The following is a 23602-nucleotide window of genomic DNA, read 5'->3' on the forward strand; positions in this document are numbered from 1 at the left end:
ATATATGTATGTATATAAACACTTTTTAGGAGAAAATAAATGAATAACTTCTGTAAAGGCTAAAGTTAAAACCACATGTAGTGAACATTCTGAAACATAAATAAAATGCAAAACATTTTGAATTAAAATAGTCTTTATTTTTCAAGAATGATCGTATTGATTATTAATAACTTAAACACTAGTAAGACAGTAAATACAAGTAGATACAAAAGTTCAAAGAATTAAAATAAAGCAAATTATGGTAAACTATAAGAGATAATACATAAATATAAATTTTAACAGCCCAACCAAATAGATTCATTCTTAGTTTGTTTTTTTAAACAGGCAATCTCTCGGCTGCCTTGTTGCCTTCAGGAAGGATCTTCCACAGCGGATGGCTGCAAACAGGAGAAAGACGCTTCATCTTGTGTTCTAGCTCTCACATGTACCAACAAAAGACGTTTTTCTTGAAGCTCAGAGGGGCCTCGAGTTGCCGTGCGACTTCTAGCAAATATGTTGAACTAAAACCATTAAGAATAGTGAAAATGTCACTAATCTGTTCTAAAATGGACAGGTTGGCAGTGAAGAGACTAAGAACGGTGAGGTCGCCTATTGGACAGCATTTTAGAGACTAAATCTGAATTAGCTATAGTGGAGCTATAGTCCTCTAAGTAACAACAGAATGAAGAGCAAAGCAGAAATCTATTCTGCAAATTACAAAAGCATGATTTAAAGTCTGCATTAATGATCCGGTTGGTGAGATTTGGATCTACATGAAATGTGGCATGCATGCTTTTGCTTTTTAACTCGATCTTTAGGATTCATTGCAAACCTGTTCAAACCTGTGAGTGTGTCTGTGTCAATAACTAAGTTATAGTGTTTCCTCAAACTTGACAACTGACATGGGATTTTTATGTAACCGACCACATGCTGATGTGTTGACTAAATTATTCTGAAATACATGAATGTCATTTTCTGAAGAAATTTCTTCCTTCCTCAAAGTCTCATCAAGATATATAATTAGATCGTCACTTGGCACACCGAGTGATGAAGCTATCACTGATATGTTACAACAGACACTGCCTAATTACAATTTTGGTTTAATTTGTTCCTCTAATAGGTGTCGCAATGAAATAGTGAAGAAACTCATTTTTTATTCTTGAATTGTAAAAAAAAAACCATGATCAGAAGTAGAGCAGCAAACATCTGTCTTACAATTTCATCAAAACTTAGCGAAGATAAAGTTTTGTATTTTCAAACAAAGTCATTCATTATATGTTTTTTTTATTTTGTTCTGAGTATGATGAGCGTAACTATAATTAAGTAATACACATTTAACAAACAACTGAAACACAAAAATGCTGTTAGTTATAAATGTTCAGAAAAGAAAAGCCTGTGCTTTATCTAAAGAAAATCTAAAATGTATATTTATCTTTTTTTTTAATCATGTTTAAGTATTCAGAGATGCCTCCAGAAACGTTTTGAAGGGGTTGCCAGGAGTTACCAGTAGTAGTGAGGTGGGACTGTGAAACCAAAAGTCAGATGAGAATTGCAGGTGTTTTACAGTGTTGTTGTATGTATAACTGGAGCAAAATAAAAAAAGGACATGTACGTTAATAAACAAACAAACAAGCCTTATTTTAGGACAAAGTACAGCTTTAGAAAATCCTCACCTTTAAATGTTGCACACCAAACTAACCACATGTAATGTCTGTTGTCATTGTTCTCTTTTACTCTGAAAACAAAGTTCCTCCTTAAAACGACTCAGATTTGGGAAGTTATGTAGAAACAACAGAACAAGTGGCTTCTTGTAACAACATATCAAAAACACAAGAAGGACTCATAATGACGCCAACTTAGTACGAAGATTACTACAAAGACAGTTGATTTGTGTCTCTTGTCAGGTTAGTGATGCCAAAGGTATAATAACTTTCTGCTAAAAGACTTTAAGAAGTTAAAACCCATTCAATCACCTTTCTGCAAAGTGCAGAAAGGTGTTTCCATGAGCCCTGCTGAGCCTATTCCACAGCATGATGCCGCCACATACAAGCTTCATGTTAGTTTTCCCTCAGCCATGATGTTTGCCATATAAGTCAAAAAGTTTAACTTTAGTTTTCTGTCACCAGAGCACCTTGTTCCACATGTTCAAGGAACAAGATGCCTTGAACACCTTGTTCCTTCTTGCAGACGTAACTACTTCTGGCTTTCTCTCACCAATTTCACAATCTTGGCTCTCTTCCATTGAAGGCAAATTTGAGGAGTGTGCATGTTGTTCTGTTAACTGGTTCACCTACCTGAGCTGTGGATCTCTGCAAATCCTCCAGAGTTACTATGCTGCTTTCCTAAATAATGCTCTCTTTGCCATCCCTGTGTAGGTATTCATATGCTTACAAGTGTTCCATACTCTGGTGTGTTCCTTGGACTTTATGACGCTGGATTATTTCTTTTATACCTTCATGACCTTACACAGAACACCCACACACACACACACACACACACACACACACACACACACACACACACACACACACACATATATATATATATATATATATATATATATATATATAGAGAGAGAGAGAGAGAGAGAGAGAGAGAGAGAGAGAGAGAGAGAGAGCAAATCACACACATTTGAAAGCAACAGGCTGCACTAAATATTATTTACAGGTATCAAAGTAAAAGAGGCTAAAATGTTCTTTAATATGCTTCTAGTTGTATTTCATAAAAATCTTGAGTCATTTTCTTTGCACTTCAAATCTAGTTTACTGCTTTGTGTTGGTCTCAATTAAACCCAAATAAAATGTATTATTTTAAATCTTACCTAACAAAATGTTAGAGGGTGCTTAATACTATCGAAAGATAATATACTTGTAATAGACTTCTCCCACTGCACACAGACATTGCAGCCATTAAAACTAAACTCGTGTTCAGTTTTATTGAACTGAACTTGAATAAAACTTATGTTCAATTTTATTGGCTGCATAGAGGGAGATAAAAAAAAGGAACTGTAATCTGACCTGAATGAAAAACAGCTACTATCACATTATATTTGTTATACAAAAAGTTTTTGTTATGTATCTAGAAATACTTCTGTATCTGGAGATACATTTTTGATGAATAGCATTTAATGCAGCCTATTCATTATATGATTTAAAATAAGGTAATAGAAACAAAATATAACAAATGCATAAATTTGATAAAGTTCTAAAATGTGTACATTACATATAGAATCATTCAGTGCCAGTTTTATTCAAATTGCACTGGATAAACAGGGAAACATTTTGGCTTGGGATAAGTGAACCATAGACATGAAGTGAACATTTGAGGGGCCGAAAACAGGAAGTCAATTTATTATGAAGTTGACTTCACAACAACCTGCCATTTCATGCATAGTCCGAAAGGTGGCAGTAATGAATTCAGTCTGTAAATAACTAACCGAAGAAGAAATTCCAACCAAAACAGTCTGTGGCGCTTTTCATTTGAAAACGCTTTGCTCTTAGAAAGAAAATCTAGGAGAAAATGAGTATTTCCATGTTTTTGTTTTCCTGCGTTTCTTGCTAACACCGTTTCCCCAGTTCCGTTAAATCAGCCTCCATGTATGCTAAGGAGTTAGCTAAATGTTAGCCAACTGATCAATTCTTTTCTCCGGGTTGAACTGATGTCTGTCCGGCGGGTTCTGGTGGGTTGTACCGTGTTGTCTTTACAAGATGCCTGTGTGTTTTATCCCTGCTGCAAAGGCTGCTTCTCCCGGATCGATGCTGAACAGAGAGACGCCTTAAGGTATAAACGAAATATAAACAAGTTTTAACTCTGGTTGAAAAATGTTATTTCAGAGGAAATTCAACATGGTTATATTCTTATGTTGTGTACTTATGTACTGCAGACGTTAATCCACAGTCACGTGTCCTCTCTGTCAGGTATAGGTGCTCCAGGTGTGATTACAGGTGTATCAAGGATCAAGTGGACTACAGATACCGTCTCTCCCTGCGAGTTGTCCGAGATACATCCACATTTGGTGTAACCGTGTTTGGAAATAGTTTGAACTCCTTTTTCGGCATCCATGCAAGTGGATTACAGAGGTAATTTTTTATGTCTTATTTTCCATTCAAAGTGGCACAGTCGGTAGCTCTGATGCCTTGCAGTAAAAATGTTCTGGGTTTGAATCCCAGCCTGAGGTTTCTCTGCACACTTTGCATGTTGTCCTTGTGTTGCAGTGAGTTCTCTGTGATCACATTTTGATGAACATAATGTATTTTATATCTTTTACATGATGATAAATGATTAAGTATCCACTTATTAAATCCCATCCCCTCTCAACTCAAACTAAAACGGTGTCTGTGTAATTATACAGTAGTATACTATTTGTTAACTTTAGTGTCTGGGTCACTAAAAACATAAATCGAGTGTGTGTAATCATGGGCAGTGAAAGTCCATCCAACAGGCCAAATGCAATTATTGGCATGCAAAATTTGCATTTGAAATATAGCACTCCACTTAATGTTGCATTCAAGCTGTTGTTTGCATTTGCAGAACTGCACACATTGGTTTTCAAATGCTCAAATCTAATCTAATTACTTGTCTACTTTTCTGCTAGTTATTATGAACAAGGAAATTAAAAGAAGACATTGTTAAGCAGATAACAATGGAGAAGAGTCAACTGATGATGCATAATAGACTTGCACTTATACTGACAAAATCTGCTGGGATTTTATTTTATTATCTGTAGGTTAGCTGAAAATTCAGAGGGACCTGCCGGACCATCAGCAAGATCCACATTGTTGGCGAAAGCAGTTGAAGACTGTTTCCTCGGTAGATACTTCATCTTTGGTATAAAGGTAATAGAGTTTGAATAGGTTTTTTTTTGTTAAGCAGCGCCGTACTTCCTAGTTTTTCATTCAGGTAAAATTCACATTAGTTGTTTAAAAAAAGTGCCAGTACATCTTGATCTTGGATCATGTTATTTTTGTAACTGTGCCAGGTTTTACAAGTTCTTCAGGTAACTGAAACAAATCTGCCCAGTTGGCCAGGATGGCACACTAATTGTGTTTAACATGCAAGTCTAAATATTTACGCTGAAGGAAAAAAAAATACCCATCCATGCTGGTATGCAAAAATGTATTTATTTATTTTTTTTTATCATTTGTTCACTTCATATTTGTAGTGTCTTTAAGCTACAATAAAAAAATAATAATTTTCTTAAAGCTAAAATCAAAACATAAAGGGATAGTCTCATGATCTATCCAAATTAGTTTGAAGAATGAAACTTTTGTCTTTACATTGACCAATCTATTTCACATAAAAAGAAACATGAAGAGGATTCTGTATATTTCTCCGGGTTAAAATATATTTAGAATCAATCAAGGAGCAATAAATGTAATATGAAGCAAATTTTTAGTCTTTAAAGATGAACTAAACTAGTGAAAAAAGCAAAGGTGCTACAATAATGCTGTTATATTATCTTCTGCTTAAGGCTGGTTCACATTTTAAATGTGCAGTAATTCCTCTGAATAGTCAAAAAAACTGGTGTTTTGCATATTGTTGATAATAATAGTTATTTATTAAATCTGGAGTAATTACAAAATATTTCAAAGCCTTCTGAATTTTAAGATTAAGTAAAATAAGTTTTATAAAGGGAATTTTGTCTGTATTTATTCTAAATCAGTTCTGCACATTTTTACTTATAATTATTAAATTTTATGCATATGGTAAAATATTATATTACTATAAAACAGAAGGAAGTTTTTCTGTACTTCTAAATCACACAATCAGAAATTGTTTTCTGGATCTGCTAATCAAGTTATGTATAATATGAGTTATTATCCTTTTTTTATTTTAGTTTTGTAGTTCTCCACATCAAAGGTTTCTCTTCAAGTTTCTCTCTATGTTGGATTTTTACTTGAATAAAGAGAAATGAATTAAAAGTGAAACCGTGGCCACGTGACCTGATCTCTGCTCGGTTGTCCATCTGTGTTCAGGTGAGCGGAACAGAACGGGAACCCTGGCTTGAAGAACCTGATGGAAGTGAGACCGGCAGAGGAGAGAGAGCCCAGTTTGTTGCCAGTCAGATGATTCTTCCCCCAGCCTCAGGCCTGACCGGCTGCACCGTGCTCAGTTATTATCAGCGCCTCCTTCAGAGAGCTTCTGAGCACGTAGCTGATCCCAGCAGACCGTCCTCAGCCCCCCTGCTGCTGATTTCTGTTCCTTCTCCGAGCAGCACCCTCAGTGGCGTCACTCTGTGTCCCTCGGGTCATCTGTCCCAGGCGCTACTTCGGTAAGAAAAGACAGAAATCACAGTGTTTCCTGTACAGAAATATTCAAGCCTCACCCTTTTTAGAATCTCGTTAATTTTATTTTTATTACACAAAATTTGCGCACACGCAAGTAAAAGCGTTTTTGTTTCCATCCCAGTTTCCAGCACCAGAACCAGTCAATTACTTCCACCCCTCCGTGGCAGCAGTCGCTTGGGCTTGTGACGTCCTCAGCAGAGCAGGAGGAAAGATCCAGTCAGGATGGCGCAGATCAGAGCAGCAGACTGACAGGATGCAGCCCAGCGCCACTTCCTGTGCAGAGAGTTCACACGCAGAACCATCCAGGCACCAAGGAGAGTCCAGCTCCTCTAAAGCTAGAGTCCAGCTTTCACATCCACCCGTCATTTACTGGGGATTCAAACTCCTCTTGTGCAGGAAGTGCTGAAAACAGCTTCAGTGTGAAAACTTGCTGTAGTCCATCACAGCCGAGGTACAAAAGCTGCAGTTTCACTCCGAAGGAGCTTCCCACCACACATCAGTCCCAAACATTTTTATCAAGCTCATTTGCTTGGGATGATTTGCCTTTCTCTGAAAGCCTCTCCGAATTTTTGTGCAAACAAGACGAAGGTTTAAATGTTCTCTGTAAAACAACAAACTTAAATTTGCAGCATGAAAAACAAACAACAGGAACCTTTGCGGAAATCGCAAACCGGTCAGCCGAGCCAGCTGCTAGTTGTCTGAATACTGGAGAGATGATCTCCACAGACCACCTCCAAGATATCGCTAATGTGCCAACAATAGATAGAGAGGGACAACATATTCTATCTGATCGAGACTGGAAGAGCTGTGGTGAACGCATGAGCAGGCCTGAAGACAACATGATTCCGAGGTATGATGAAGCTTTTTTATCTTTTGAAAAACAGGAAGAGCAAAATGAAGTGGACGGTTACAACTGCTCAGCTGACTTATTCGGTGACTCATTTGTACACCCGGCAACGTACACAACTCACACACGCACCGAGAGATCGCCTTCAGATGCCCATTTCCGGTTCGCTGAGATGAATGTTCAACACGTAAAGAATGAAGCCTCGAGTGTGTCACATTCAACGCCTGACAAACGGAAGCTGAAAAGCGATCTGACGGCTAAAAGGGATTCTGTAGGCCTGCAAGATTTTGACTTTGTTCCTCCTTCTCAGTCCACTCCCATTGTGAAAGCAGGTGGAATGACACGATCGACCGTGGTCACTTCCTGCAGAAGTTTGAAAGATGAGACACCAAAAGAAAATTTAAGGTGGAGTGTCAGATCCAGGAGGTGGAAGAGCAAAATAATTCCAGGAAGGAGATTCAGGAAGGATGAGAAATGTAAAGAACGACATCCAGCAGGGCAGCAGGTAACGCGGCAAAGAGGAGCAACTAGCTTTGAGTCACCCAGTCCAACCAGTCAGAAACGTGACTCTGAAGCGAGCAATGTGACTGTTTGGGACTATGACAACGCAGAGGGAGTTGTTCCTCCTACTCCTGCTCATAAAATGCAGTTGAGAGTCTCATTCAGAAAAAAATGTCAGACGGAAAATGGCCGCAGGGATTCAGGTTGTAACATGAGACGATCTCCGGGAGCTGGAGGAAATGATGGCAGAGCTCTGTGGGATCAGACTCAGGCTAATGAGACAGAAGGTGAGAGAGATCTTGATGGATCTAAGGATCACCTCACTGAAGATGGAGGAAACCTTACATGTGACTGGTCAAGGGATTTATTTTCAGACTCTTATCTGAATTCATAACTTTGCAAAAAAAAAGAAAGAAAAAAAAGACTTATGTGTTAAAAATTTAAGATGGATCAGCTGCTGTCACCTTTTCTTTAATAAGCTAATTAAATATTTATTTCACTTCAACATGCTTTTTATTGCATGCACTAAAGATCAGCTCACATTTTATAAAATTGCTTTTAAAAGTCAATTACCCACATTTAAGCATGTTTTGTTTCTTTCAAGCTTATTTAAAAATCAAGTGTGTTTTCTTTGTTGAAATATGCCAAACAGATGAGGTTTTTCAGTTCTTTTCGTTTGCCCCATCCTAATTATTTTTTAGATATTAATAATACTATTACATCATAGTTATTTTATAAATTTTAACTAATGATAAATATCCAAAATATGCATATTGCTAGGTGCGTTTGTGAACATGTATTTGCTGCTGAGAGGGAAGAGACAGCAACTTAACAGAGGGGGGTCAAATACGTAACAAAGGTCCTCTATTAGAAAACAAACGATTTGGACATCTGTTCATCACATGACCAACTAAACACTCTGTCACTTCTAAACTCTGTAGTGTTAAATGAATCCTGCCCTTCTTGGCAGCACCCAGACCCGGTGAGAAGACCTGCTGTTCCAGGTTCCTGTGTGTGTGTGTGTGTGTGTGTGTGTGTGTGTGTGTGTGTGTGTGTGTGTGTGTGTGTGTGTGTGTGTGTGTGTGTGTGTGTGTGTGCGTGTGTGTGTGTGTGTGTACGTGTTCAGGGGGTCAGTTATGTAGGGACGAGTGTGGACAATGTCGTGCCACAGAGCTAAGATTAGCTGTCACGATGGCTCTGTTCTGCATGTCTGAGTAAAACAGAATGAGAGCAAGATGAAGATGATGTTACATGTGTAAAAGTGGAAACTGGACAGCCAGTCCACAGCTGGAGTCCCGCGCTGACCTGTGTGTGTGTGTTGGGGCTGGTATGTGCTCACTGCTCAGCTGAGTGTGTTTGTTTGCTTTCGTTTGTTATGGGTCAGGACCACTAAGTGATGGAGCAGAATGGGATTCTTCAAATGTAGTAAATGCTGCAGAAATGTAGCTTTTGCAGTCACACAGTTGTTGGTTCAGGCTGAAATGTTTCTCTCTTCTACTGTGAGCAGAGTGCCTTCGTATTTGTCCAAAGAGCAAATTTTCTCCAAAGGATAAAAGACTGCAGACTTAGTTGATCATATTTTTTTTGTTGGCAACAGAAATGTTGTCATAAAATTTCATTCAAACATTTGTGATCAGTTCTGTATCCTAATGAAAATCTTTGGTGCAGTTATTTGGTTCACACATGCAAAATGTGAGTTTAATCACAGGACTAATAATATCTGCTCTATTTTTCAGAATGTGAATAATTAGGACAACTTTGGTAAATTTGGCAATAAAATTCAGTTACAGTAAAAATATTAGGTTCAAAAACTCTAAGATTGTGTTTGGTCATAATTGGAAGAGCTCGAATGCTGCAGTGTCTTGCAAACATTTTTTATACTGTTTGAAATTTCCCATGTCCCATTACAATCAGAAACTTTATTATATTTAGTGTGATTTTATGTGATTGATGGCGAATATATATATATTTTACAAATACAAACCCGAGCTTTCTTTTGTATTCAGTTCCTTTAATCCAGCAGACATACGGTGGGCATGTTCACCTCAGTATAAATTCAGCTGAAGGCCTCAGAAGTTTGTTAGAAAATATTACAATGTATCTGACAACAGAGCGTTACTAATACTTGGTATTACTAGTTTTATCTTTTGCTACGCTTTCTTATTAATTTTGCTCCCTAAGTTGTGTTGACACTGAACTCTTGCACTGTACTGATCCAGAGTACGTTGTTTCCAGAAGCTGCAGCTCTTCTGCACCCCACTGGTACAGTACGTGAGCTATGTCACTGCACACTCAGTGAATGGAAACACTTGGAGCCAGCATGTGTTCAGCTTTACTCTCTGTGACAGAGGGCACATTGCTCTGACCCTTGAATCAGCGCACCGGCCTCCTGCTAAATAAGTAGCTGTACTCAAAGGCCTTCTCGGAGAATGTGAAAGTCTCAGCCTTGGCTTGTAACTTACAGGCTTGTAGGATGTCTCACATGATCTGCTGTTGATCAAACCACACCGCAGCAAATTGCTCCGAGGCAAATTGCCAACTACTTGAATGCATTTCTTTGGAGGAGCTGATCCTTTAATTGCAATCAACTTGCTGTTCTAGTTATTTGATACTTTTCAACTTAAATCTATTTTAAGTAATGTAACATTGTGTATATTTTCTTGGTAATGTTATTGTGTTTTTATCTCAGATTGCAATCGGTTTTCTATTTATTTTCTCTCGTTTTTATCTTCTAAAGCTTTTTTTCTCTGATGTTGATTCCCTCATTGTATGAAAATATGAAAGATGTTCATGCAAATAGGGAAGATTGTTGCTGAAATTGTTTAATCATTTTATGTTGTAGAGGAGAAATGTGTATGATATAAGCTTTAGTTATTTTTTTCTTTTTCTGAAATAGATTGAACATTTCTCGTTCTGAAATACTTTGATGATCATCATTATTAAATGTGTCCTGAAAAGTACATTTGCATTTTGATTTTAAATAACTGCAATCCCAACTTTTTGTTTGTTTGTTTTTACGTTTCTCTTGCATGCTTTGCAATATGAACAATTAAAATAATTAACAAAACATCCACTGTGAGCCTCTAAATAATCCAGCTGAAAACAGAGATAGTATAAAATGAGAACAAAAAACGGATCTTTTAAATCATCCATAGGTGTTTAACTGGCTAACAAGGTGAAATGCAAACTATTATAGCTGATCAGTCTGATGATTGAGAATTAGAATTAACCAAGAGCTGTTTCTATCTAATCCTAAAACCAGCAGGCAGTAATGTTTTGCATCCGCAAACAAAAAAATACAATTAAGTTTTCTGCAATGTGTCTCTGTATTTCATTGTCATCAAGCTGCTGGATCAAAATTCCAACCGATTTTGCTTCATTAGTTTCATCGACTTATTGCACATTAAACAGGCAACATCATCACTTGATGCATATTTCATATGCCGATAAATATGTCGTACGATCTCATCTACGTGAGCCACAAAACGCACCATTTAGATGTGTCACAATGCAGCGCAGCTCAGTGTACTGCAGTAGTATTTCCATTGCACAGTTGTCAGGGAAAATGCACTGCAGGCCTGTGGCGGGCAGGAGGTGTGGCTGTAACGTTAGAGCGGTGGAGGGATTAAAAGCCGTGACGAGCACGTGGTCAAAGGGTGGAGAAATGGCTTTGTATGGGGTTGTCAACAAAAACGTCAGCTGAAGGGAAACCGGCTCGTGACACTGGAGAAGCTTCTGTGTGCAGAAGTGAACTAGATAGAAATCATCCTGAGAATCATCAGCGCTATCTAAGGTGGCCGAACTTGCATAATGCAGAGTAAGATCTTAGGAAAGACTCTGAAATAAGTAGCTTTGATCTTCAAATCTCTTTGCAACAAATACTAAAAAAATAATAATAATAATCACAGGCTATTATTCTATGGCTCACCTTTGACCTCGATCCAACACAACCAGGTGCAATATTTTTGAGTTTGAGCTCTTTTTTGTGCACCATGATTCAAACATAGACAGAAATGACCCCAATGAGCCACCATATGTCTGTATCTTTTAAATAAAAAGGGCTTCCTGCAGTGTTTTTGTGGTGCAGGCAGGAGTGCTGGTTCTACTTGCTCCAGTTCTGTGTCTGGTGTCAGCCCCTCTCTATAACAGGACATGGAGAGCTTGACATCACAGGCCAGCGCTCCTTATAAGCACCTGAGCATCCACGTCATGGCTCACCCCAATATGAAAAGCGTGTGATTGTTTTCCACATGAGACCCAGTGCAGATAAAGTACGGTGGGACTATATATCCACAATGAAGACTCTTTCCCCACTTTAACTGAAAGCAGGGCAGACAGTGATTGTTGTCCGTCTTCGGTTTATTATGAAGGTAAGGGTTTTTAATTTTCATATTCACTTTTACCCAGTCTAAAGTGCTTACCAGGTCTTCACTAATATCTTTCTTGTAAAAGTTATGAAAGCTTTGGTTTGCATAACACTGGAGTACAACACTTTTATTTAATGTGGTTATTTTTTTAAGTTTAGATTACTCTCCACCTGCTTATTTTTGCTTATTTGCTGAGAGTCGGACTTCATTATCAAGAATGAGTAACAAACTGTTTAAGCACTGATATCGCTTTTATTCACACAAATTATTAGAGAAAATTAGAGCGCTGATTAATGTACTGTTAAAAATCGATTTCTCATACAAGTTTCCCCTTTCTACATGGTTTTATGTTACTTTTTTACTTTTAAAAGATCTAAATTTGCTGCCTGACGATTTCCATAGCTCATTCATTGATTTCTATGACTTGCAAATAAGAATCATTTGGTGGCATATCTCACTTCTACTGAGCCACTGGTATTTTTCCGTATCTTCTAACTACATTTTTTTCAGATAATATTATGCACCAACTCTTGACCGACATTATTGCTCACTGAAACATTAATCTTTCCCTTTATTTTTTAACTTCTGGAGCTGTAGGTTTTCAGATTACCCATCACATTCATTTTCAGGTGCATAGCTCTAGAAGACATAGTCTTACAATATAAAATATATTGATAAGCAATGATACTTACAGTTTTCATTGTATTATTTTTATTATTATTGTTGAAACAACAATTTACACCTAACAATATGCTGATTTGTTAACTCTACACAGCTGCAATGATAATGATTTTCTCTTATTATCAATATAGTGATGACACTGAAATCTGTTTATCTTCATACCTGTTCTTCAGGCGACATCGTCTCCGCAGGACGTCACCCATGCAGCATCACTGCTGGCATATCTGAACCATCAGAGGGATCGAGGCATATTCTGTGACTGTGTACTCAGGCAGGGGCAGAACTCAGATCAGCTTTACCATGCACACAGGTCAGCATCGTATTATTATACAAATATACAGCAATATTTTCAAAAGGACAAAAAATATTCAGAGATATCTGTCAAATGGTTATGAAGGAGTAAACGCCCCATACAGATTTGTTTTAGATTTTTTTGTTAATGTTTCAGATCATCACAACAATTACATTAGGAAGAAAACAAAACAGTTTTTACACCTCTCTGAGCTTAATAACTGCTTATGCCACCATTGGCAGCAATAACAATTTATGGCATTACTTTTTATAAATATGAAGCATTTGTAACAGTGAGATTTGGGACTTTTGCTTCACATTGGAGGAATTTTGTCCCATTCATCTTTTTTTTGTCTTTCAGCCAAGTTTAAAAAAAATTTAAAGACGCCCTAAAAAAACCTTTACAGACGTCTAGGTCTCTAGGACGGTGTTTCTTTTTCATTTTAAAATTACTTTAGATGGAGTAGAGAGTAATATGTTGGTTTTTAGATGTTTTTGTCTACTTTATGTTCCTGCAGAGACTCTATTTAATTGATTGTTTGATTTATTTCCAGAATACTAGTTAAAATAAACTTTTTTAATCCCAGAAATAACATCTTGTTATGCATACAATTTTCTTCAAGAGTTGCTGTAGACGATGATAGCTTTGGGAAGAAAGGATCCTGTAGCGCTCTGTATTACAGATCTGTAATCTGTAATCTGTAGCCAAAGCTCTTCATCTGACTGAAGACACCCTTTGGTTTTATAGCAGTTTCATGAAAAGGATGCTCAGGGTTGTCCATAACTTTTTTAAATTTAATGAAGACTCTTGTGCACAATAATCCCCAGATGTTGCAGAGTAGCCCCTGGAGCAGAAACAGCCTTTTTTTTTCTTTTTATCAGCCTTTATAAATCCGGGCTCTGATGCTGCTACCCAAACAGATGATGGCAGAAGAGATGATATTTTCCACAACAGATTTACACAATATATGCAGCATCTTGTTACTGAACAGAGAGACTGTCACTTCTACTTGTCTGGTTATAATTAGGCATTTTTCTTGACTTGTAAATTTCCTAAAACATGACTTTTCATAACTAATCCATGATTTAACAAGGAGCACTTCTAATTCTTCTAGGCCCTTAGTGAATGGTTGTTAAAATGGCTTTTTTTATTTAATCAGGGTCTCTGTGTCATTTTAAAAGTTGTTTGATGATCTGTAAATTATTTTAAATATATTCAAACACTTTGTGGTAAAAATGCAAAGCTAGATAGGGGCAAATACTTCTTTACAGCACTAAGCTAAGCTTGACTCTTTGCTCTGCAAGGTGTATCCTGGCAGCCTCCAGCCCAGTGTTGGCATCGATCCTGTCCTCATCTGGTGTCCTGGTGGAGCTACACGATCCAAGTCTCCCGGACTCTGTGCTGCCGTCCCTTTTGGACTACATTTACACCGGGGTTCTTCCGCACCCTCTCAGCAAACAGGAATATTACAGACTGCTCTCTGCCGCCTGCCAAATGCAGATGAAAGAACTGCAGGATGCTCTGAGAGCTAACTGGCTGCAGATCCAAGGGAATGCTACGGATGATAAAAATGCTCCAGTTATGGTTGAAATGTACTCATTTAAAGAGGCAGAAGATTCTTACAAAATTGACTTCGAGACCTTCAAACACCTTCCGTCATCAACCACAACATATCATTTTCAAAGCCATGAAACAACTAGACAGCCGTTACTTAATGAGATGTTTCAAGAACCCCGGATCGCTTCAGGAAGCGCCAATGCCTGTCCTGAAAATGATGAGGGAAAAATAAAAAATCATTACGTAAATGGTCACACAAGAACTGATTTAGCTTCTTTAAATGATTTAAATACTCTCAGTATCCTTGAAAGTATTGACACAGACGACGCAGGTGACTACAGGCAGGTAACGTCGCTGACCCAACGGGAATCGCTGAGGTCCAAGGATGACAAAGCTCAGATGCATGACTCATCCGGGGTAGATGTGCATCATTCGCTAAACTTTGTAAAACCAGACATGAGACAGAGAACCCCAGAGGAAGACTTACTCAGTAAATCTAAGGAAAGAAAGAGATGCTCTTCCTCTCCGTCATCATCGTCACCCCCATGCTCTGAGGCGGTGCCTGTCATTTGTCACAGTAGCAGAGCGGCTGTCCTGCATCAGTCAAAAGTCTCTGTGTGGCCTCACAATCAAGCATCTGAGTCTTTTGTCCAGCCTCCCTCCAAAATCGCCCACTTCTCACTCTCATTAGACATAGGCAATGACAACACTGTTGAAGCAATTACCACTCAGTGCAAAGATCAAAATGGAGAACAAAGTCAGGATCCCAGAAGCACTATAAGGCACACCAGCTCTGCTACTGGCCACAAGGTGGACAAGGATTACAACAGCAACAATGGACATTTATTTAAATTCAATGACACCTGCAAGAATGCATCAATGCATTTCTCTGCTACCGCATGTGGCAAAGTGCTGGAAAGCAGAAAAAATTCATCCCCTGAAACCGCGGAGCCATGTTCCTTTTTAACAGCACCCATAGACCACAAGTTGTCGGGCGCTACGAGACGCACTGCTCAGCCAAATCATTGGCATCTTCCTCATCAGGGCAAACGATGTGATGACGCATCACTTCAAGATTCAAATCACCAACCCTTAAAGCCTGCTTTGTCTCCTGATTCAGATGAGTTAGGCGGTGAAGTTAATGCTCCTTTTTCAGCTAAAAGATCACTGAGTCAATACTTTTTTACAGAGATAGAAGACCAGTCGGATATGAACACCAAACATGATGAGCTACCTGTGCCCTGTCAGCATGGGCATGACAAAGAAGTAAAGCAGTTTGTTGGCATGGATACAGCTGATGCACAAGCAAATCAGGATTCCTCTGTAGCCAGAGCTGAGACGTTAGATGAGGCTGATGGACAGAGAGACATCCAACAAGGAAACCCATTTGATATAAAACCATCCCAAACAGAAGATTGCATTACACTAAACATTAGCATGACGGAGGTTCCCAAACCTAAAGAGCTTGAAACTCAGAGCAGCTCCTCTCCAGTTTACTCACCTCTGAGTGAGCCGGACTGTGATCGAGCCTCAAAGCCATCAACTGTATCTGTCTGCATACCTTCCACCCTTCCAGCCAGCATGCCAACAGATAGGTCAGCTCATCTGTCATCTCCCAATCACCAGCCTTTCCAGTGCTCTTTGTGTGATCGCTCCTTCAGCCAGAGAGGTTCTCTGAACAGACATGTGCGGAGCCACCTTGGCGTTCGGCCCTTCCCCTGCCCCTGCTGCCCGATGACCTTCTCACGCCAATATCGTGTCACAGAGCACATGCGTGTTCATCAACGTTCTGCCCTGGGAAATGACTTACAAAAGTCCTCTGTCATAAACAACAACTAAATGTCACAAAACTGGAATTGATTAGCATTTTTATAGTACATTAGAATGTTAAGAAAGAAAATTGATGGCTTATTTGTGGATGATGAACTCCTGTCAGATTTTGAAGGTTTTGAAAACCTCACGTTTCTCAGTTTGTGGCATTCTTTGGAATCCAGTGTAAAAATCTAGCAGCAAAGGCATCTTTAGCCACTTCTCATCATGATCTTCCCCAGCAGCTGATGAAGAACAAATCTGTCCTGTTACATTTTTAATTTATTTTTCTACTACTACAATTATTTTTGGCAGCTATTTTCCTTTGAAGTCTGCTGACATCAATAAAAATTGATGTCAGCATTTGTTACCTGACATGAAACTGCAGATAGATGTTATTAGCCGTTACATGTAGAACCTTCAGATGCTGGGAATTTGGCAGCTTCAGATGTTTTATTTTCCTGCTTCGAACTAAAGCCACAATTCAGCGGCAATGTTTGTGCCTGGAGTGTGTTGAAGACTTCATTGTTCTCACGAGATAACAAAATATGTCTACGAAGCGTTCCTAACTTCCCCAGTCATCGAGAACATAAAAGTCACTTCCACTTCGCTAAATTTTTTTGGCTGTTACCAGAAAGCTTTTTTGTTTGTTTTTTTTTTGCACAGCAAGTGCGTCAAAATCTAAGAAATGACATGGCAGCTCAGTCAAGAAACAGTTTTAGCATTTTATTTTATATTGTCACACAGATGTTTGTATTTATGCAGCTGAATCCATATAAAAGATGTTAATAATGTTAATAAACAGACAATGTTAATTTAGCACAAACAAGGTGATGCTTATTAGCTCAACATCCAAGTCAGTGTAGAATATGAACTGACAGATGATGCATATTGCAGTCGTTTTCATGTCTTGGGATATTTCTCCCTTAAAAAGACATAAAAAGAAAACTTCAGATAGTGTTATTTTTTGGGAGGGACTGGAGAAGGGAGTGTTGCTAAAAACAAATTTATTCCTGTGCCTTCTGCCAGTAGCCTTCTGTTTATCCTCTGGTTCTCTATCTGCCTTATGCAGAAACCTATGCTGTCATGATCAGTTACTGACATGGATAAATAAAATTGTCTCGAGGAATAGCTTTAAAGACCCCCTGGAAAGTTCAAAGAAGAATTGACATGACCACTTTTCTGATTTCCTGAAAGAAACATTTAAAGAAAGTAGAGGGGGTTTAAAATCTCTAAGACACATCCTTCTTTTCTTCGACACATCCTGGAAATTCAAAGGTATTCCCAGGATACCTTGGAATTTCACAGGTGAGTCCAAATGAGCTCTTTGTGTGTCCTGGGGTCTCCTCCCAGTGGGATGTGCCTAGAAAAGCTCCATAGAAGAGATATGGTGGTAGCTATAATCTTGAAATTACAAATCTATTCCTAGGAGTTCTACGTTGAGCTATTAGTCAATATGTGAAATATGTGATGAATTCTTTTTATGCAATCTGTTTCTGTTAGTCCAGAAGGGTGCATGTCTCTACATTTGTGCTGCTGGTTTGCTGTGAAACTTCACCTAAAGAAACAAAAGAGTCAGTCCAGAGGTTCCAGAGTGTTCTGTCTTGTTTATGCCAAGTTTATTATAATGGGTTTCTTCAAAGTTAACTTGTGGAATTTACTTTTTTTTTTTTATTGTTGGAAGTTTAATAATAAAAAACACCTCACATACATGTAAAATGATAATGTTGCTACAAATGATCACAATGTCAACAATATCCCGCTGACATTTTATCCTACTTTGAGGCATTCCGCTTACGAAAAAAAAAAAAAAAAAAAAAAAAGTAAAAGGAATAAGTTTTTGGGGGAGGAGGAGGGGATTTGTTGTCCTATCCTTCTGCTAAGGATAATTTAACATTCAAATTAAAGAAACACATGATTAACTTCACAATGAAATTATTTTGGAAAGCATTTATTGGAACTATTAGCAGCTTTAATGGAGTAATAGTCTACCTGCCTAGGCCTGCCTGGTTTTCTTTCTGCAACTTTATTTCCTTCCATTGTTATAGACCTCATACTTCCCACTCTACTTGTATTCTATGCCGTTCACTGAATATGTGAGCTTGTGTAGTTATAGGACTTTTTATAATTTCTTTACAGAACACATCACTCAAGTCCTGCACTGTCAATAAAATGATGACCCTTTTTGACGTGGGAATGTGTTTACTTAGCATCTAGAACATCGGGTCGCAAAAATATGTCGGTTGCATTGTAATGACTACTATGAAGAAGTAAGCTTAAAGTTGTTGACTTTGGAGTTACAGATCTGAACATAACTCATGCCCATTGCCAGAATCAGGTACGGCAACTTGACACTAAATATCAGGTTGAAGTTCCATTGACATTGGGAACAAGTATTTCTGAAGAAAATATTTGTATGCAGCGGTATTAGTGCCCATTTCCCAAGAAATATTACCAAATCAGTTTGGTTATCTTTCTTGCCTGTGTCAGCTTTTGTGAAAGTTGTAGTGCGTTGTAACATCTGAGGTTAGTAGCCACTTATACCAGTTTGTTTTTTTTGTTGTTTTTTTTAAGTATGTTGCGTCATTGGAAACATGTGGTTGCAATGATAAGTGTTTGTTTGCATTTTTGTATAGTTAATCAGAGGTACACTCTGGTACAATGAGGATAACACTGCAAACTGAACTTCTTATGTGGCTTCTAAAAGTACGGCCTCACAATCTGAGGGTTTCGAAGAGACAGGGGAGCATGAACACATGACTCCTTTTCATTTCACATAGCATCTCAGGATCTTGAACATTTTCATAGACGCAGCATAAAATCTTGAAACAAATCAGATTACTAAACAGGAGAGCGAAACAATACTAATAAATAGTCACCGTAGCTGATGTATTATTTCTAAATAATCTATGAATTACAGATTAAGTTGTTACCACTTGGAACTAATAAGTGCTATGCGTTTTTCTGTGTCTTGCTCGCAGTGCTGACAATGTCCACACAGTTTGACTGTTGCACTCACTGGTTTAGCTGGTTCAGATGACACAAAAATAAGATGAACTCCAGGCTGCAGCTAGGGGCAGCAGCTTGCTACCACTGCTGAGCGGCAAAGCTCAGTGTTTGTACTTTGATGACGCTGGCTTACAATTTCTGGCAGTAAGACACAGGACTGGACACACCACACATTAGTTGGATTATTTGTATTGTGTTCTCTACGGTCAGAGAGAAAGCCCAATATTTGAACATCTGTTAATAAATGAGAGATTCTTTGTGTTGCTGCTTGAGCTGCGAAAGTTTGGACCTTCTTCACTTTTCATTCAACTGGTGCTTCAGCTGCCGTCGCCGTCATCACCACAATGGCCTAAACAGAAGACAAAGAATGCTGGGTTTAATAATGAATGTTGTACCTATGTTTTCAGTAAGACAGACGCTTCTCAATCAGTGATGAAGTATTATATCATTATATCAGTGTCATAATCTGATTATAATGCTTAATCTCCAAATAAAATCTGTCTGAAGGATGAATTTTTTTCAGCCTTTAAACCAACTACACCACACTTTTATAGAGGCAAAAAAATATTTGATCAGTTTACAATGGTTAAAGTTTATTTAGGGATCATAACAAAACAACTGGGAACTGGAAGTTATTGCAATCAAAAACCTACAATTTTAATCAACCTAAATTGTATTTATGCTTCAGTAAAAATGGGCACTAAAAAAATTATGATTAATATCAAAATGCTAAACAAATTCCTTCCTATAAACTACTTATTAAACCTGAAACACCAAATTATTTAAATGGAAAAAATATAATCAGAGTTCAGAAACATAGACGTAGGAGCCTAAGAAAAAAAAAAAACACATGACACAAAAAGAAAGTGAATTCTAAGAAATAAACCTGAACATAATGACAATGACAAAAAAAAACCCAAATAATCAAAATATAAATGAAAGCCAGTAACACAAACACCTAAAATACTCAGATTTTGCAGATTCCAGTATATCTTAGGGAAGGATTATAAAGTTGTTATAGCTCTTTCTAAAATCTCTAAAATATATATTTTGAAGAGACTCAGTGGAAAATAGCTAAAATGAAGTGAAATACAAGATTTGAGTTGTTTTGTGCGCTAGTGATCAACACACACTCGCACCTCGGCAAAATCCCTAACAGCCATGAAATGAAAGCCAAGACAGTTAAAAGAGACAAAACAAAGACGATCAGCAGCAGCACAGAATGCAGTGGAGCAGCATTACGGTGCACTTCATTTAATTTGTTTACAGAGCTATTAAAGCTCCATCTGAGTTGTTGTACCTGAGTTTTTGTTGAACGGAGGGCAGCTCCTGCCAGCACTGACATGGTGATGAAGATAATTGTACCAACGAAGCTGTACAACAAAAAGACTACCTCCAAGGTCAGTCCCATAACCTAAAAAAACAAAACGAAACACTCAAAAATACAAAAAACCCCCCCAAAAAACCACATTAATTCTTAAATAACGGTAAAATCGACAACAGAGACATTTTGATGGAGCCTGACGTTTATCCAAGGCAATTATTTAATCATACACACAATTTTTGTTTGGGCTTTGTTTTAAAGAGCCACAAAGCTAAACCTTTGGACATAAACATCTACAACTGTCCTAAAAGACACAATGCTAAATAACAGACAATAAATTATAATCAGGTTGAGAGCTGAAATTTTACAACAACAAACAAGCAAAAAGACATTTTTGAAACAATAATTACGTCTATATGAGATGTCCATGGTATTTCATTGGCAATGTCGGTGTCATTGCTGTGTTCGTGTTCATCACTACTGTATCCATAGTAGATGTGGAAGTTAATGAGCATGACGAAAATTGTCCAAAACCCCCCGAGCGTCGACACAATGCTGAGAGCAAATGATATGGTTACCTGAGCACAGAGATGATGAACAAGGTAACAAAAACACCTAGTGCAAACTTCCCTAACAAGGAGGCTCAGCTACATCCGCTGGTAATTTAGGAAAACTTACAGTTTTCTTGGTGGGTCTGTGCTGTGTCACAATATATAAAATCCCACAGATGGTGAGCTGTAAGAGGCGTGAGAGACAATTAGTCAACTGTAAAACCCGATGCTTACAGCTTCTTCAGAACAAGGTCATTTTTAGAAAGCTACCAACCAATATTCCCATGAAAATCTCTGGAGGGATGACCATCCACATGTGGAGAATGTAGACGTCTGAGTAGGTGGCGATGGCAACAATCACCAAGGATGACCCGATGACCAGCATAACCGTCTAGAAGAAATTAAGAATGACTCTTTCAACCATCTTTTACCAATAAATAATCTGAAGTGTGTGTGTGTGTGTCTGTGTGTGTGTGTAGGAGTGTGCGTGTGTGTGTGTGTGTGTGTGTGTGTGTGTAGGTGTGTGTGTGTTCTCCTTACCCCAACGACCTTGGGTTGACACCTTAGGAAGCGGTGTAAAGGTTTATTCCCTCCCAGTGTGAAATCCTGAGTGGTTTCATTGTTCCCGTCTGGTTCACTCACAGGGTAGAGTTCAACAGACATCTAGGGGCAACAAAATACATAGAAATGTGGCAGTCTGTCTGAAGTCTGTTTGAAAATATTTATCTATTTTAGAGATTTATGCTACAAAAAATAATTGCTTTTAATTATTTTCAGTAACATAATAAAATAACATTTTGTCATAAAAAAAATATTGCTGTGGTTTGAGGGTGATGGTGGTAGAGTCCAGTAACAGAAACCAATGTTTTCACCAAGCTCAAGTTGCAAGACAAGCAACTGAACAAGTACATACATTCCAGTGAATCTTACTTTCTACTTTTGATCAAGTATGAAATATGTGAAGTATTGCTTCTCTTGAGTTTAATTTCTGGACATTCAACCCAGCATGAGTAACTGAGCAATCTTGTTTTAACCAAACACTAATAAAGGTATTTATTTTGAAATTATTATTGAGAAGTAATTGGGACAAGCTATTTATTTGCAATAATTATTTTTTATAAATAGCAGAATTTACATTTTTCTCTGTTTGATTTAATCATTTTTAAATATGATTAGTTACTTCTTCTTTTTTTTTCCAAACTTCTGTTTGACGCTTACGTTGTACTTTTGCTTCATCTTACTTGAGCAGCTCATTTCTGGGTATTCTGCCCATCTGTGGCTGTAACAAAGGAAACCCCTAAGTTTTCATTACACTGCTGTGTTTTTAACCACGTCCTCAGTAAAACATGACAGCTCGACCGAACAGCTGCGCTCAGAGAAAAAAAAAGAAGAAGAAAAAAAAAAACCTTTTAACCGCGCAAACCTCGGCTTTTGACCGCAAGCTTGAATAATCCCTCCTATTCCGAAAGCAAACATTCACTTACGGTAAAATAGCGAACATAAACTAAGACTAGAAAATCAAACACGGGAGCCGTCTAATTTGAAGGACAAAGTAGTCAATCGTTAGCAAAGTAAGGCTAAAACATAACAGGAGAAAAGCCTGACCGTGTGCAGATGTGGGCTCAGTGCTGCGAGTTGGACTTGTTGTTCCAAATCAGAATAACATCTGGAGTAGTTGTGTTACATCAATGGGCGGTCTGTGGCTCATGCTGCACTCTGCACCCCAAAGTCGCCACTCTGTGTTGTCGTCCAGTAATTGTTGCCCGCATATTAAATGTCAGCATGGTTAGATGTCCGCTTGCACAACAAGTATTGATACCTCTCAAACCTTTTCCCCCTTAATCCTTATTTAAACTCCATATATAGCTACTTCTATATGTCCATAAGTTTGATATATTTGTGTGTGTCTGTTGGTTCATTCTGTATCAAGTCAGTTGAGTTTATTACTGCAAAAATGCAGAACTAAAGGAGAAGGTGATGAAATAGTCTGTGAGAGTTCAAAGCAACAAGAGACGATTTCCTGTTTTTGTAAAACTGATACATCTGTTCACTCTGGAGGTTCTCTGCTCATGAGGCGTAAAGAAATGCTAATGCATGCAAAAGTAGTGTGGGAAAGAAAAAAGCACCAGAGGCCAGGGACTTTAAAGAGGATAGTACTGATTTAGAAGAATGTGTTGTTTCCAGGCATGAAAATTATGTCTCTTTTTCTCTCTAGTCTATATTTGCATTTGCAGAAACGTCATATTTTGCTTGTCGGCGCAGATTAATGCAGATTTGAGTTATATAAATCCAGCAAAAGTGAGGAATGCTCTGATGAGAAGGAAAAAAGAAACAAAGTATATTCATATTCATGCTTGAATAAATCACACAAATTGGAACAATAGTTTTCTGAAAATTG

The 23602-nt window shown here is 38.0% G+C and overlaps 3 protein-coding genes across 3 annotated transcripts; 2 read left to right on the forward strand and 1 right to left on the reverse strand.

Moving 5' to 3' along the window:
* Window positions 1-3376: 3376 nt before the first annotated feature.
* On the forward strand, window positions 3377-8194 carry ddias (DNA damage-induced apoptosis suppressor). The gene is made up of 5 exons (XM_007559074.2): window positions 3377-3759; window positions 3897-4058; window positions 4706-4814; window positions 5955-6250; window positions 6388-8194. The coding sequence occupies exons 1-5, from the start codon at window positions 3638-3640 to the stop codon at window positions 8006-8008; spliced, it is 2310 nt and encodes a 769-aa protein (XP_007559136.1). The 5' UTR covers window positions 3377-3637; the 3' UTR covers window positions 8009-8194.
* A 3634-nt stretch (window positions 8195-11828) lies between these two features.
* Window positions 11829-18509, forward strand: LOC103142828 (uncharacterized). The gene is made up of 3 exons (XM_007559075.2): window positions 11829-11984; window positions 12836-12972; window positions 14259-18509. Exons 1-3 carry the CDS (start codon window positions 11979-11981, stop codon window positions 16348-16350), a joined length of 2235 nt encoding a protein of 744 aa, XP_007559137.2. The 5' UTR covers window positions 11829-11978; the 3' UTR covers window positions 16351-18509.
* On the reverse strand, window positions 17928-23222 carry LOC103142829 (uncharacterized). The gene is made up of 7 exons (XM_007559076.2): window positions 22810-23222; window positions 21745-21867; window positions 21479-21595; window positions 21332-21388; window positions 21064-21231; window positions 20630-20743; window positions 17928-19678 (listed from the first exon to the last, which is right to left on the reverse strand). The coding sequence occupies exons 2-7, from the start codon at window positions 21865-21867 to the stop codon at window positions 19631-19633; spliced, it is 627 nt and encodes a 208-aa protein (XP_007559138.1). The 5' UTR covers window positions 22810-23222; the 3' UTR covers window positions 17928-19630.
* Between the last annotated feature and the right edge of the window lie 380 nt (window positions 23223-23602).

Source organism: Poecilia formosa, unplaced genomic scaffold, assembly GCF_000485575.1.
Source record: "Poecilia formosa unplaced genomic scaffold, Poecilia_formosa-5.1.2 Scaffold102, whole genome shotgun sequence".
NCBI lineage: Eukaryota > Metazoa > Chordata > Actinopteri > Cyprinodontiformes > Poeciliidae > Poecilia > Poecilia formosa.